Here is a 16,702-nt window from a genome sequence, read left to right as displayed (position 1 = left end):
TTGACGTTTTCTTCTTGTAGAAATCTGGTTTTCAAATTCACCAGTTTCTCACCAAAAGTACCGTTTGTTCGAATGCATTAATATGGTGATTGACGTAGTGCTAGCAAATAGGCAAAACAGGCGACTTGAAGTTAGCACTCCCATTTCCGCAGCAAATACACTCTCATGTACACGCACATGTGATTGCCTATTATATATTACGTAGATATCGCGAACGTATATCCTACCAGTTGGTATACTTGTATAGCGTTGCACATAAACACTCGCACACTCCAGTTCATAAACTGTTTCTTTGAAATCGCTGATATAAAATTCACGGATAAACTTAAAATTAAAAGGAAACTTGAAAAGTATTCGGAACACCGAAAGATGAAACTTGGCGGAATCGATGAGCAAAATGTTGTACCGAGAAGCTTAGGCTTCGCAGAACTGTCCGATTGTAAACGTTAGAGTAGCCTCCATGGGAAAATTCTTCGAGTTGGAGCTGGCTAGCGCTATGCATGAACACGAAGAGTCTGCTGTTCAAACTAATCTTGTGTTACACAAAGAACACGAAACCATCGATTTACTAAATATACGGCGGCTTAATGAGTTTATGAAAACATATCTAATTTATAAGAAATTTCACCTAAAATTAAGGAAGAAATTAATCAGTATACAAACGTGTTTTTTGTTGTGATTACTGTAGGTACTGTACGAAGCGTGAGTTATGTCGCAATCTGCATTAACGTAGATGACGTCACGTTCTGTACTGTTCAAATCATATTGGAAATGTCCATCCTTAACGATTAAAAAATCGTTTCCCTGTTTAACGCAACATTAGCGTTCTCATACTTTGACAACAAATTATTTATCATTTTTTAAGGTAACTTCTGAGGGCCACCAGACAATCCTTTTAAATCTGTACTTTTCAATTGCTTTGGCTGGTCGTTATTAACCAGTTTCTCCGATACGGAAATTATTTCGTCACACTTTTGTTTTGTAATATTTTGGAATTGTATATGCTAAGAAACCACCGCAGTGTGTGCCCAATGCAAAATTTTCCTGGTCAGTGGTACTTTGTCGTGCTAAATTAACAATGTACTATGTGTTTACAGATACCAAATCTTTCTTTTAACGATAGGGAAATGAAAACAGGTTTGAAGTTATACTTAAATAACGAAAGTGCACAGGCTAACCTCAATTTGTATGTCCTGTAGAGGGCAGTCTTCAACCTCAGGGGCACAGCCACACTCCACTGTTATCTGAGTAGCATCGGCCAATGTCACTCTTGTTGTGCTACTGTCAAAGAAAAATTCTGAAAGAAAAAAACACTTTACAGTAATGAAGTCGATAAATTGATTGATAAAAATTTGATGTAATTCACTGACGGAGCGTTTAATGCCTGCAAGCTTTATTGACAGCTGCAATGGTATATTTTACTTGTAGATGCCTATCAGTCTCATTGACATCGTTTGCTCTTTTTTATCACTTGTGAATCATCAACAACACTCACTTGGACGATGACAATGTATACCAGTCCATTCATCGGGACAGATGCAGCCAACGTGACGTTCACAACTTCCACCATTTTGACATTCACAGGACTCATTACAATTTGCTCCGTAAAGTCCGTCAGGGCACTCTGAAAAAAAAGATGAAAACATTCCAGTGATTAGTAGCAACTTGAACTACTAAAGTCTGTTTATGTCATAACAATTGTTTTCAGACTCGTCGTGGGAGGAACGTAACGACTTGAAAACGAAATTAGATCGGCATTACAAGTATGGTGTCAAGTGAACCAAATTAAACGCACGGGAATTTCGGCTTTGTAAATGTAAGAGTCATGTTGGCAATTAGGGTAATAATCAATCATCGACATACTTTATTATCTATTACCAGCTTCCAGCTTCCACCCGCTCTCTACCGGCCATCGCTAACACGTCTATATCAGAGATTGTAACTTCACACTATAAAAATTGCTATAATTTACTGCAACAGTTTTCCAGAGTAAAGGAGATATTTTTTTAAGGTTGCATCTGATCCGTAAACAGAGGAGACGTCAGTTCCCAGTAGGATTAAAGCCAGTTTCCGCAAGAGATCAAATATTTCCCCCCCTCTGTATATTTCCGCATCTGTATATACTCTGTCTATTTTTCTGTTACTTATAACACCATTCTCATACCCTACTGTATTTGTTTCTGTCTATATCAATGTTATTGTTAGTAATTAATAAGTCATTAAATGGTTGAATTTGTGTGCTGTTCTAGCATTTGAACATTCATATGTCATAATAATCAATATACCGCTAATGTGAAGTATATAGGATATGTTGAAATTGACAACTTCCTGGTTTAGAGAGAGGACAACGGTGTTCTTAATGATGATTTACACTTGTTTTAAAGTTTGAACTCACACATTCAACTCTTGTTTCACTCTATTGAATCATTTACTTTCATGAACCAAGACTGCAGTTTCTATCCAGATCATAAAAAATATCAAGTCACATGAGTAATTGACGCTCAACGAGATAATGCATTTGTAAGACTTATGATATACAAGGTTTAATTTGTGGCAGTTACGTTTTTGGATGTCTTCACTAAACACAACTTTCTACGTCATAAAAATAAAACTATGACAGCAGACGAAGCATATATGAGGCATATTCAGACTTTTATGGCCCTTTATATTCTGATCATAAAAACAAAAAACAAAATGAATCTATCAAATAATCCACGCTGAAGGGTTTCAATTTCGTAAAAAGTAGGATTTTAAATTCATCAAGTTGTTGACGCAGACGACTCGCACATAATCTAACATATCATATGTTAGATTATGTGATTTTTTTTTTAGGGGAATGTGACCTTCAAGTTGGCAACAAGATCTGCTTGGCAAAGCTTCTTTCCCCTTGCTAGCTTAACTGATGAAGATCTGGCATGGTATGCTTACTCTCTAAACTAAGGATTTCCGGAGTAAATATACTTTTGCTGTAACACATATTCATAGCCAACATATCAGACTTCCTCTTCCTTTTACAGTGTTGCAAGGGAAACACCTATGATGTAACACACAGCATGAAAAAAAAGTATAATATTGGTGCGTCATTGATTGACTTTGCAAATTTGTTATAACCATTGCTTCTTCTGAATAAGCTGCCTACAGCTAGAATTGTGAATTTTAAGGTACTACTTCAATCTGTCTATATAGAAGTGCCATTCACCTATCATACTATTTTTGGAATTGTATCATATCTCCACACACCCAAAAATCACGAAGGAACCATTTACATGGAGTAGACAGTAGATACCTTACACATTATAATAGCAATCCGATCTTTTGGGCAGCTACTTGGTAAATATGCCGATTATGTATATGAACACGATAGCAGATCAAGCAGTTTTTAATGTTGAAAACAAAGAATGCAATATTTTCAACTAGGGCTGTCCCCTGTTCGAAGAAGACCTAGCTTAGTTGTATAAAAGAATAACATGCTGAAGTTGAATAGGTATTGTTCGTTGTTTTGTCATCTTGTCGTGCAAGAATATGTTTACTTATATAGTTATCTGTACAAGACCTTTCAACCATTACACATGCCAGACCTTCGTCAAAAGCCATTATCCGGAAAAAAAAGTGCCGGTAGCATTAAATTTGAAATTAGTTCGACATTTTTTTTAACTTTGTTGTTGTTGTTGTTATTTTTGTGGATGACAACAACCAACTTAGTCTATCTTTTTCGAACAACTATTGTTCAGTCTAACAATTTTAGTAATACTCTTAACCAGTCTGAGACCTGTGCAGCGTATATGTCACACCATGTAAATATTCTAGTGAGTATACCTGTACGGATTTCAATACACAAGTGCATTGCCACTTCAGTTGTTCATGGAGAAACTTACCAACTTCGCATGTGGATCCAGACCATCCTGTTGCACATGAACAACCATAAGGATCGGGCAAACAGAACTGCATAGAGCGACAACTGTCGGCCTGACAAGAATGGTTACACTCCGGTCCATAAACGTTACTCCCACACGCTGAAATATCAGTGATATAATAACATAGAAATGGGAAAATATCGTGTTTTTTTTTATCTGAATAAAGGAAGTTCCATTCAATGTATTTTATCCGTAAGCATCGAAACTGTCTTATGAAATACTTTCGGATAAATCGATTAGTTTTTTTAAATGCAAACTTTATGTGGCCTTTTTTGTCTAAATGTCGGCATGGACGGCATTAATATCTATCATAATAATCAGTTAATGGTACATCCTAAATATATCATAATCACTCTTCCAATCAAATGATCAGACATCACAACAAGGTAAACTAGATATAGGTAAATACAATGCCTATGTTTGGCTATATGACACCTATTTCTGTTTGTTAATCATTTTTTCGTGTGGTTAAAGTCACAGTTCACGTATTCCAAAGCGTTTAGCACCATGACTGAATCATATACGACTTTTCGTCTATTATTACCCTATTAGGGCAAGGTGTTCTTGTTTGTTGTGTGTATTCTATGTAGAATATGCTCTTTACACTATGATGTAATGGTATCTGATAAATAAGACTGGATCATTTCTTTGTGCAATTCGCATATACGGTATACATAATGGTTATGTTTTAAGATGCATAAATGATTATACATAAAAATAAATGACATCATACAATGAAACAATAAAGGACATTAACTGAGCTATTTTGAACTTGTTTACCTTTCTCACAGAGGTTGCCCATGAATCCTGGAGGACAAATACACATACCAGTGATTGTATCGCATATACCGCCATGCATACAATCTAGACATGATTCAGAACAGTCTGGAGGCCCCCAAAATCCAGCAGGGCATTCTAAAAAACAGAAAATTTAATACAGTGCACTTCAGTCCGGTTCAGTGTAGGGTAGTGTTATGGGATAAAGTGCAGTACAGTACTGTGGATTGCAGGTCATTGAAGTGCAGTGTGAGGGGATAAGGTGTTGTGCAGTGCTATGGGGTGCAGGTCAGTGCAGTTCTATGGGGCAGTGTTGTGTAGTGCTATGGGGGGGGGGGGCAGTTTAGTGTAGTGCAGAGCTATGATGTGCAGTTCAGTGCACTTCTATGGGGTGCAGTTCGGTGAAGTGGTATAGGGTGAAGTTAAGTTAAGAGCAGTGATATTGGGTGCAGATCAGTGCAGTGCTATGGGTAGTTTAGTGTAGTGTAGTGCTGTGGGGGGGGGGGGGGCAGTTCACTGTAGTGCAGTGCTATGCTTGGCAGTTCCGTGTAGTGCTATGGGGTGTAGTTCAGTGCAGTGCTATGGGGCGCAGTTCAGTGTAGTGGTATGGGGTGCAGTTCAGTGCAGTGCTATTGGGTGCAGTTCAGTGCAGTGGTATGGGGTGCAGTTCAGTGCAGTGTAGTGTTATTGGGTGCAGTTCAGTGCAGTGTAGTGTTATTGGGTGCAGTTCACTGTAGTGCAGTGCTATGATGTGCAGTTCAGTGCACTTCTATGGGGTGCAGTTCAGTGAAGTGGTATGGGGTGCAGTTCAGTTAAGAGCAGTGATATTGGCTGCAGATCAGTGCAGTGCTATGGGGCAGTTCACTGTAGTGCAGTGCTATGCTTGGCAGTTCAGTGTAGTGCTATGGGGTGCAGTTCAGTGCAGTACCATGGGGCGCAGTTCGGTGTAGTGGTATGGGGTGCAGTTCAGTGAAGAGCAGTGATATGGAGTGCATTTCAGTGTATTTTAGTGTTATGGGGTGCGATTCAGTGCTCTGGGTGCAGTTCAGTCCAGTGTAGTGTTATGTGGTGCATTTCAGAGCAGTGCTATAATTTGCAGTTCAGTGTAGTGGTATGGGGTGTAGTTCAGTGTAGTGCAGTGGTATGGGGTGCAGTTCAGTGTACTGCTATGGGGTGTAGTTCAGTGGTATGATGTGCAGTTCAGTGTATTGTTATGGGGTGTAGTTCAGTCTAGTGCAGTGCTCTTGCTGCAGTTCCGTGTACTGCTATGGGGTGCAGTTCAGTGTACTGCTATGATTTGCAGTTTAGTGCTACGATGTGCAGTAGTGTTATGATGTGCAGTTCAGTGTAGTACTCTGGGTTGCAGTTTAGTGTAGCGTAGTGCTATAGGGTGTAGTTCAGTGTAGTGCAGTGTTATGATGTGCAGTTCAGTATAGTGTTATCATGTGCAGTTCAGTGTAGTGCTCTGTGGTGCAGTTTAGTGTAGTGCAGCGTTATGGAGTGCATTGTAGAGCTTCTCAGTTCATTTTCACAAGTGATCAGCGCAGGTCAGGTCAGGTCAGCAATTCAGTTTAGGTCAGTTCTCATCAATTTAGGTCAGTACTGTTATGGTTAGATCCATTCTGTTCTGTTGAGTTAAGATTAGAATAGCACACGTCCAGTAGTTTAGTTCAGTTCAGTCCAGTACATTGTGGCCAAGTTCAGTTTAGGTCACGTCAATATGGAGTTCTGTGCAGGCCGGGTCAGGTATTTTCCTTCATACTTTGAAAGACACTTAAACGGTCTTAGACATGCATGGATAGAAGTAACAAAAAACATATCCTGTACATTCTACGTAGAATATATTGTACTAATGTTTCATTGGGAAGATTCATACATCAGCCTTTTAAGTGCTCAGCAGTTTCAATCGCCATAGTCTACAATCTTATCACGAGAGGATTGGAGGCTTTCGCGGAAAATACAAGTCAAACAGCCTTCTTGTTATGATTCTGAAAAAAAAGGAATATTCGCTGGTCTAACGACTAATTTCTACCATTAGCATCCTGTGTAGGGCAAAGGTTAAAATTCACTTTGTCGTTATGTGCCTTAAATTTGTAGTCCCAGATTTCCTTTTCAGCTAGTTAGATGTACCTTAGCTTAATATGCCATTCATTTTTCAAGTTTAAGATAAAATGATAGCTAAACGTGAGGCACTAGTATTGGATAGCTTAAACAGTTAATTAAGCAAACATCATTGCTCACCCCTCACTATGACTCTTGTGAAACCACCCAGGTAAGGATGTCGATCGAAATGAGCGTAATAGATCCCTGCATCTGATGTCGAGGCTGACATGATTGTGTAAAGTTTTGATGTGCCGTGAGTCGAGGTCGTATCTTTCGGGAGAACAACACCGTCTTTCTTCCAGGTTACTTCTCCAAAGTCTCTTCTTCTAAACGCCATTTCAATAACCACTTGATCGCCTATACTAACTGTCATTGTATCGGCGGACGGGTTTAGCTCGGCTACAAATAGATATAGACGATAATCATTACGTTGTGGCCTCGTCGATTAAACCCGTTAATCGAGAGATTAACGTAGGGAGTCAAAGAAACAGATATGATGATGATTTGATGATTTATTTGTTTCAACACATAGTAATACAAGGTAAACAAGACAATATAACTGCAAATAAGTAAATATGTGAAAGGAAGTAAACTAAGAAACCCTTGTGGGCTTAATCGAATAGAGTACTCCCATCAAAGAAAATGGAAAACCTTAACACCTAAAAAAAGAAGAAGAACCCAACGCAGAGGTTATTGTTAAACGAAGTACATTAACATAACTCCAACTTTTTTAGCCTGTTGTGTTGCTGGGGTTATGAACATTTTGAAATCTATCAATACATTGCGCAATATTTGGGGTTTGTTATACATGGACAACACATATCATGCTGTCAAAAAATAATGTTAACCAAAGATGTAATGTTGTCCATATGTATGACTTCATAAGTTATTACACAGATTATGCATATGGAATGTTAGATGTTATATCTCAAAAAAGAAAAAGGACAGAAAGGAAAGATCTATTGAGATGGATGTTGAAGTAATGTTTTTCATTTGACTTGCTTTGTAATTTAATTATTTTAAATCACGTAGAAGTTTTCCCTATAAGTGGACAATAAAAACATCAATAGTTCGTTATGACGCAGAAGTAGCTACTTGTAGGCCTGCTAATGTCCTCATACAAACACTTGAGTTTGTTACATGAAAAATGTTGCTTCATATCTATGTTTCCCCTCCCCCCCTAGTCAAACCTCCCCCCCTAGTCAGTCTGGGGCAAAAGCCACCCCAGCTAGGTGACATCAATGTCCTTGCGATAGAAGGAAATACTGCAAAGATCTAGAGATTTTCCTTCTAAATCACGATAGAAAGATACAGCCCATTCGTCATCTTTATGTTTGTTATTATGTTGAATAACCGTAACTATAAGTAATGATATAAGTTCAAATTGGTAGCTAGGGAAATGGACCAACACACTTCATTGCAGGTAAATGCAAACTTATATAGGCTAAAAGGGATAGCTTTATGAATAAAAACACTAGCTTGCATTTATGTAAAGTGAAACCTCCGAAACGATGCTGCTCAAGTTTATCGAACATTGTTTGGTAAAGGATATTAAAAAGAGTTTCCTGTTTTTCCAGTCACGTACGTAAGTTGGTTAGGCTAATCCGACGGTTGGCTATATATATATATATATTACAGTGCTCGAGAAAAAAAATCTTGAAAAATAGTAGCATGTCTGGCTTTAGGTTTCGAGATTTTAGTAGCCCGACGATATTTGGTAGGAGCCCGACATGTGTGCATGCACTTAAGACCGATATAGGTAAAATATCACAATCATTCAGGTGTAATTTGGGGGCCACCGTTTATCCGCGACCTTTGGTTTTTCTTCAAGTAAAATGAAGGAAATGGGTTAAGACACAAGTAATAATTAAACCTTTAGAAATGAGTAGACATCGGTAGCAGGAGGTAACATCCTCAACACCTAGCTACGGCATTGTTGATATACTTCTCATTTTGTATCGAGCAGACAAAAGCATAGAAATGTCGAGTTGATTAGGTTTAACTGTGTCATACACTTACAACGTTAGGATATTATTAGGTAACTCGTTAACAAAAAAACGTAAAGAGGAAAACGTTTCGTGTCAGAATACCAATAAAATTAATGTAGCTCTACACATAGATTATTTCTTGAGGCATTGTCTACAAGGCATATGTCTTTTTTGTATGTCATTATTGCAAACTGTACCTAAATTTAAGGAGTTTTGAGGCAAGTTCGCTGTCAGTTGCATGCTGCCAGGCTTTTTGTCTTAATGTTCTTCACTCGGCAAAATTTGCGTGGGGAAGAAAGATGCTTTGTCAATCTTAGACTTTCATTGTGTAAAAGATCGCTTTTATTTAATGTTAGCGTTCTCAACAGGGTTAATGAGTAGTTTACAAACATCTTACCAAACCAATTTTTTGGAGAAAACCCGTAACACATTGGTAACAAGTTCGTGACTCAGTTCGATCAATTTTTTTATAAGACTTACAGCCTAAGTGTTGAACGTAGTTGGTCAAACAGAGTAACCAATCAATCATATATCAGAAGTTGTGGTAATGATATAGGCTAGTTTTTGTTTTTTCAATTGCTAGTATACACCCCATTTGATGGGGGAGGGGGGGGGTTAATTGTTTATTAAGAAAAAGCTTAAGAACCTGAAAAATTATACAATGGCTTCTATCCATAATCATCTCATGAAATGTAAGATATATTTCTTGATGTACATTGTGACGAAGATGCCATAACGTTATGATGTGTGTACAGTCACGTTTTACTGGGTACAAATGATTTTCGAATCTTGAGTACTTGGATCGACACAAATTTCAATTGTTAATTTTTGTTTGTATATGGGCACGGAAGATACAAACAAAACATAATGATCGAAATTTGCGTCCAGGTACTCTAGATTCGAAAATCATTTGTACCCAGTAAGACGTGACTGAAAAAAATCATGCAGAACAGACATTAGCGTATCCTAACGTATATATATCTATCCTATCGTTAGCCGTCTATATTGACAACTTATTAAGCCTAGCCAAAGCAGCAAGTGCTTCCTGTTTGACATGTTTCGTAACCAAATCGGTAAAAAAATACGCCAACTTTTATAATTTATTGCGAGTGTAATATATAACAATTATTATATATATTCTTTGCAGCAATTTTAATGATTTTTGCGTGTTATCACTTTGATGAACGAGGCCTACACAGAACGGATTTTTAATTATTTAAAACAAAACAATTTTTCATGGGTAAAATAAAGGGGTATTATTTGTAATAAAAGCTAGTGAAATATCACAGATGTGTTGAAAATCTTCGCATATAATCCCAATACCAATCATCCTGATGTATAAATAAAACTCCATTCTAGCAGACGTTATCACACCTATACTCCTGTTCTTCTTTTTTCGTTTGTGGTAGAACACGGACATAATTAATCTTGACCTCTACCATAGAACCCGTTTAGCTGAAATCATAGATTCCGCATTTCCTGGAACAGTTAAATATCAGTAACACTGCTTCCGGTTTGCGTAGTGAAACAAATCAGGGTATCCTAGCAGTCGGATTCCTCATAGCCACATCACATAAAAACTGCATAGGCGTTTTTTTCCCTCTTACTCTGAGTCGTGATATGTCAGTTCTGTCACAGTTCAGAACATTTATAACGGCATTTAGGTATGGTTACGTCGGGATTGAACTCATGAGGTGGCTTTTTTTATAGAAATTTTAGATATGCTTAATATGATAATATGGTAAAGTCGATCCGATTTTTGTGGCCCACTTATCCTAAAAATACGCCAACAGAGTCCTATGTAAGACAAAGTTTAATATGATTCTTTACCTTTCTACCGTCAGTACATTCGCTCGCTGAAAGTTAGACCTTTGCAATTATGAATTACCTTTATCATTAATTAATTAATGATGATTCTCTCCAATATCTAATTAGGAGGGATATAGACCGCCTGACGGTGTATAACAATTATAATAAGGGAATTCTTCTAAACTTACGGCCTGGGATTTATTGACCTTAGAGGCCTTAGATCGTCTGACAAATCGTCTGTGTATATTCCCCTAACGATACCCTTAAATAGACATTAACACTGTTCTCTGGTGTTCCTTTGTGATAACCGCCCCACCTCTCCCTTGATTAGAACCTGTATAGCAATAAAGGAAAATTTGACATACCGTCACGTGCCGTTTTCAATGTCGTTACGGTGCCGTTCCCATCAGATCCAGAACAGTAAAAAGCGCCATAACGACTTGAACTAAAAGTGTCGTCCCAAGTGGCTACAATACTGTTAGAGTCGGACACCGGGGGCAGAGGAATGTCCCGCTCTCCGTTAAAACCCTTCCCTACCCTCCCTAGGGTGAGGTCACTGGGGAGGAGGTCTCCATCGACATCCAGGCAAGTAATAACTGTAGCATCACTGGATACCCGAGGAGTGGAATTTATGATGTAAATGTTCCTCGTTTCTGTGGATACAACATCACGATAATGTATTATGAAGTAACAACATTGTTATGGTTTATGGCCGACATAATTTTGACAACTTTGAGATTTTGGTGAAGTTCTATTAGTTTATAGATGCCATCATATAATATTTCAAACTCTTTACTTTTTCTCGATTGTTTCGAATATAATCCAGTAGAAATATTAATATTTTATTTGAACTTTCGACTAGTTTGTCTAAAATTCTCGATCTTGAAACTTCAGTACGTTCTCAAAGTTTGCGTACTAATTGTAACTGACGTGTCTTCACTTGCTCTTGGAGCATTTGTGTCGAACCTTTTACTTCGTATCTCCCAAAGTTCCACAGGATATCTCAAAATGGCAGCAGTTCTTGACTTGTTGCACGTTTCGAAAAGGTCAACATAATATCTAGAAACCTCATGGCGTATAGGAAGCTATTAAAAAATATATATATAATGATGGGGTAGAAAATATTGGAGTTATAGAGGTCTTCCCAACGCACAAAAATCGACTATTTCAAGGAATTGTGACTATTTCGTCTCAAATTTGTTACTCTATTGACTTTTTCTCGATTGTCTCGAATATAACCCAGTAGAAATGTTGATATTTTATTTGGATTTTCGACTAGCTTTGTCTATAAACATTCGATCAGTGAAACTTCCAGGACATTCTCGAAGTTGCGAAGGATTGTCGTGTCTGGACTTGTTCCTGGAGTGTGTGTGTGTCGAAGAACATTTTACTTCCGTGTTCAACTAGCTTTCTCAAAATGACAACTGTTCCTGACTTGTTTGACTTTTTGAAAAGGTTCGACATGTTCTTCAAACTTTCAAAGGAATATGTCGAAATTTCGAGATTTCTGAAGATTTATCTGAACAGTTAGACATTGAAACTTCTCTACGAAATGTTGGTAATTTAATAAAAAGTTGATTTTTCGTGTCAGAATGTTTGTCGAAATATCGAGAAATAAATGTCAAAACATAGAATAACATTTGGCTGACGTTATAGTGTTGACCATTTGTTAGTAACATAGCTTAAAAACCTGGCGGTCATTAAGGAGATAATAAAAACAGTCGTTATAACATTATCCTATGAATGAATCATAACCCACGATATCATATATTCTCTAGAGTGAACTCATAACCAATCCTTTTACGGCTTAGATCGCTCGTATATACTACAGTTGCAGTTTTAGAATAAGTATCACATAATATTATACGTAACGAACTCACCTGTCATTGGGGTTATGCCCGTCAAGCATAAGAACAGTGCTAAATAAATCATTGTCGCTGCCTCGACCGTGAACGAGTGATCGTTTGTCTGTTATAGCAATCCTGACTTTCAGAGGTGTTCAGATTTCCAGTACGCCAGCCTGCCAGTATCGCAGAATGTATAACGGCAGCCGTTGAGGCTTACTTTGATTAGTGCGATTGGGTCACGAACGGTACGTAACGATATGTAACAAACTGTATATATGATGAAAATCTAAATAAATTGTCAAGAACCGACCTTTCCAATGTTAAAATCCTTCTCAAACAATAGATAAGAATCCGCCCATACTGTCCAATTGTATGCTGTATTGAGAAGTATACTTGGCCAGCTATAAAATGATAGATATGTTAATGTCGGTACCTCCACTAGCCAGCCTGACTGTATCACTCAGATAGCAATATATTGTATCCTTGGATATACTTTCCTTTTACAAGACTACAGCTATATCTCACATTCGTCATTTCCGCTTAAGGAAATAAAATCCCTGGTACAGATAGAACCATCCAGTGCCAGTCATTCTATCATTGGCCACGGATTGCTATTCCGGAAGTGTTTAAGATCCACATTGAGCTTCGTCACACTTTAGGTCGGGTGGGGAAGGATGCGGGGGTGCGGGAACTGCACGAATCAAGAAGGATTACCTCATACACCTTTTTAAATGCACATGAATAAATTCATAACATATAACGTATGAACGTAAAAGCAAAGCAATGTATGAACTTTTGCTAGCATTTTTGAGAGCACACTTGAATACCGTACTTCCAAAAGTTAATTTTGAAGTTCATGTCTATCATTTTCGTTGCTTTGCAAGGAACTATATTTCCTTTGTGACATTCTGGCAAATTCGTACAACCTGCCTCATAATGAAAATGTAATAAAGAAAGGGGTGGCCGTGGGGTGACGGATAACTAGCTCATGCTACAAAACATTAGAGTGAAAAACAATAATCATGGTTTAAGTCACTTTGTTTGTATCTAATAAAGAAATCTTAAATGACGTTGCAAGTTAGGTAACGTAATATATAATGTAAACAAATCATGGTTCTCCGCTTGTTAGATAAACATAGCCTATGCCATTGAGACCGAAAATATATAACGTATACACTTTAAATGTATACACTTCAAATGTTTTTAACATCTTGTTAATTTATGTTGTGCCACATTGTTATTTGCTTCTGTCTCATTGCCGTTACGAAGATTGGTTTTGCAAAGCTAAATACCGTATCGAATAACGTAGCTCACCACTGATGGCATAACCATTAAACAGTGCTTCCACTTTTGAATAAGCTGACGGAGTTGCTGTGACAACAAAGATATACATGGCAATGTTGATTTCTGATTGAAATATGTTTTTAAGTTTACGGTCCGCTTCGTTTCCAAATACATTTTCCAGAACTTATCGAAGGATGAGCAAATATCGAGTGTAATCCTAAGTTTAAAATTATGTCATTATAGCGATTGCAAAAGAAGGGACACTCCCGTTTGTGCAATCCCATTGCAACGATTCTTTCAGTTTGGGGAGAGGAACTATAAACGAACGATATATCGGTCATTGAGGGTACGGTTTCCGCACATATTACATTTTAATTTGAAATATGCTGGTATAAGCTGAACTAACCATTCAAAGCGAGCAACAATGAAGTTGGAGCATTACTCAGCAGATGTGGTTTTGTATGACACCGACAAGATAAGGCGTAAGAAGGGTGGTGTATCTGAAACATGATAAGGCTATGCACCAATAGAAACTGGAAGTTGCAACTGTACTCTGTTCTCTTCTGGTTTCTGAGGGTAAAGAAAGAAGAAAAAAAACTTGTGTAAACAGTACAAGCGAAGTCTTGATTTATTCAATCATTCAATTCTTTTGCCATAGGGAACACTATACACGTTTTCCTGCTTCGACTGAATAATACATTAACAAGGAATATCTGACCTGATATGACACGTGAAACGCTTCCTTATTTCATCGATATTATCAACCAGCTATTGAAGCAAACTAATGAGCGACAGAAAATGATCTGACCTTTGTCCTAAGTAAGAATCCACAACATAGTTTGATAGAAAGTAAACAAGTCGGTGGGGGGGGGGGGGATTGAAATATGACACTTGTAAGGAAGCAATGTAAACCATTAACACTTTTTTATTTGTCTCCCCATCTGTGACAAATGTAACACCCCCCCCCAAAAAAAGACTTCCGTTCGCCACTGTAACGGTAGCTACTGATTTCCTGTTGTGGGGCTTTCGTTATAAGTGGTCTGGTAGATTTCCAAGAAGTGTTCAGTTGTAAAAAATCTTCAGAAATCACGTATTCATGTAAAGCCCACGTAACAGTTACACAACTTGGTCATATTGTCCCAGTTTTAAGTTGTTGCCAAGTATGTTAATTCTAGGCTACCTGTTTCTAACCCCATACTCATTCTCATCTGTACTTATGATTAGGGATAGAATCACTTTTTAAAGCTTCAGAAAAAAACATAGAATGAATCATAGTCTATTATTTGTGTTTTTCGCAACCGTTTCATTTTCAAACCTGGAAGGTAATTTCCCGACGTTTTCTGATTATAACGTAATATTCATTTTGAGTTTACCCAGTATCACGAAAGCCACTTCCTGTTAGGTCATATGAGAAATTCACAACGGAGTGGAGATGGTATAGGCCTTACAAATACAAAAGCGTGGCTAACAATGTCATGCAAAATTAACGGTAAATCAAGTTGAAAGAAAGGATGTTAACAAGGATGTGTTACTGAGAACAATAGCCTATGCAACGATTGTCTGTAAGAATAACACTAAATACTGGCTATTCTGCGCTGCATTTTCAAACAGTTCAACATGCCTTCAAGTTGATTTGTAAATTTTGTTGTTTGGTTTACTTCCCTATCATATGCTTCTTTTATACTTTAAATAACCAGATTGCAGAAATGCATCGTGGTTTCGATGATGTAACATGAGCAGTTTGCTTCATGAATCTGCATAATGTATAGTGAGGGTGACATGTTTTACAAGGGTTTCACGATTTGACACCTGGTGACCCCAAATGACCTTTGACTTCCACCAAAAACAATACCCTACTTGCAAGGGCGGCGGAAGCACTTTTAATCTGGGGGGGGGGCACCGACATCACTTTGCAGAAATTTGATTGAACTGATACAGCCTTATATTTAGTACCCTTTATAACTCTTATTGTATTATCTTATTTGCGTATACACATCACTCCATCAACGCCCCCCCCCCTCAAGGAAAATATGCATATAGCACTGCAATATCCAATATGCAAATTGGGAAACACGGAACAAGTTTTCTTTTGAGACAAAATGAGGTGAAATCATGCTAGTTGCTAATGTAGGAATCTTCCGAATTAGAGATAATTTCTTGTTAACATCTTAACCATTTTTTCCATTCGAAATAGCTTTGGGTTTGACCCACAGAAATTCATTAAAAGTCAGGGGCGTAGCCAGGATTTGCAAAGTTGTATGCACGACTATCTGAGCGGAGCGCCACCATCAGTTGGCGCTCCGCGTACAACAAAATTTTTGGTTTTACAAACCCCTCAGATTGCCGGAAACGGCCCTTCCCGAGTGTTCATTCTGGTTCCCTGCATGGCCTCTAATTGCTAACTTGAGACACCTCAATTTATATGTAGAAAAAGGGCACTTTTTTAACCTTAGGAAAAGTGGGGGGGGGGGGCACGTTCCCCCTGTGCCCCCCGGTTCCGCCGCCCTTGCCTACTTGAACTTAATGTGGTACTTCTATACATTAAGTATGAAGTTAGTCCGACTTCCCTTTTTGAGATATCGTGTTTACAAGGTTTCACACTTTGACCCCTGGTGACCCCAAAAAGCCATTGACCTCCACCAAAATCAATAGGCTTCTTGTACTTAATTTGGTTCTTCAACACATGAAATATGAAATTGGTCTGATCTTCTTTTCTTCAGATATCGTGTTTTCAAAGTTTTCACAATTTGACCTCTGGTGACCTCAAAAGACCTTTGACCTCCACCTAGAACAATAGGCTGTGTGTATTTAATGAAGTACTTCTACACACTACATATGAAATTGATCTGATCTTTCCTACTTGAGATATCGTGTTTACAAGCTGGGCGTCACAAACGCACACACACGCAAATACATACACGCCACTATGAATGCATAGGTTACGATTACCACCGAAACCAAAAACTAGTCAAAAACATTG

General features: G+C 37.9%; 1 protein-coding gene across 1 annotated transcript in view; it reads right to left on the bottom strand.

Moving 5' to 3' along the window:
- Positions 1-16,702, bottom strand: part of LOC139973930 (tyrosine-protein kinase receptor Tie-1-like) — a 39,356-nt gene that overhangs the window by 21,265 nt on the left and 1,389 nt on the right. The window contains exons 2-8 of the mRNA XM_071980824.1: positions 12,472-14,292; positions 10,957-11,244; positions 6,933-7,193; positions 4,695-4,829; positions 3,876-4,013; positions 1,496-1,624; positions 1,179-1,297 (exon numbers count right to left, since the gene is read on the bottom strand). Of these exons, the coding sequence (XP_071836925.1) occupies positions 1,179-1,297; positions 1,496-1,624; positions 3,876-4,013; positions 4,695-4,829; positions 6,933-7,193; positions 10,957-11,244; positions 12,472-12,523 (1,122 nt within the window). The 5' untranslated portion in view covers positions 12,524-14,292. The remainder of the gene's footprint in view (positions 1-1,178; positions 1,298-1,495; positions 1,625-3,875; positions 4,014-4,694; positions 4,830-6,932; positions 7,194-10,956; positions 11,245-12,471; positions 14,293-16,702) is intronic.

This window comes from Apostichopus japonicus, chromosome 2, assembly GCF_037975245.1.
Source record: "Apostichopus japonicus isolate 1M-3 chromosome 2, ASM3797524v1, whole genome shotgun sequence".
Classification (NCBI taxonomy): domain Eukaryota; kingdom Metazoa; phylum Echinodermata; class Holothuroidea; order Aspidochirotida; family Stichopodidae; genus Apostichopus; species Apostichopus japonicus.
This window is presented reverse-complemented; position numbering and strand designations above follow the sequence as displayed.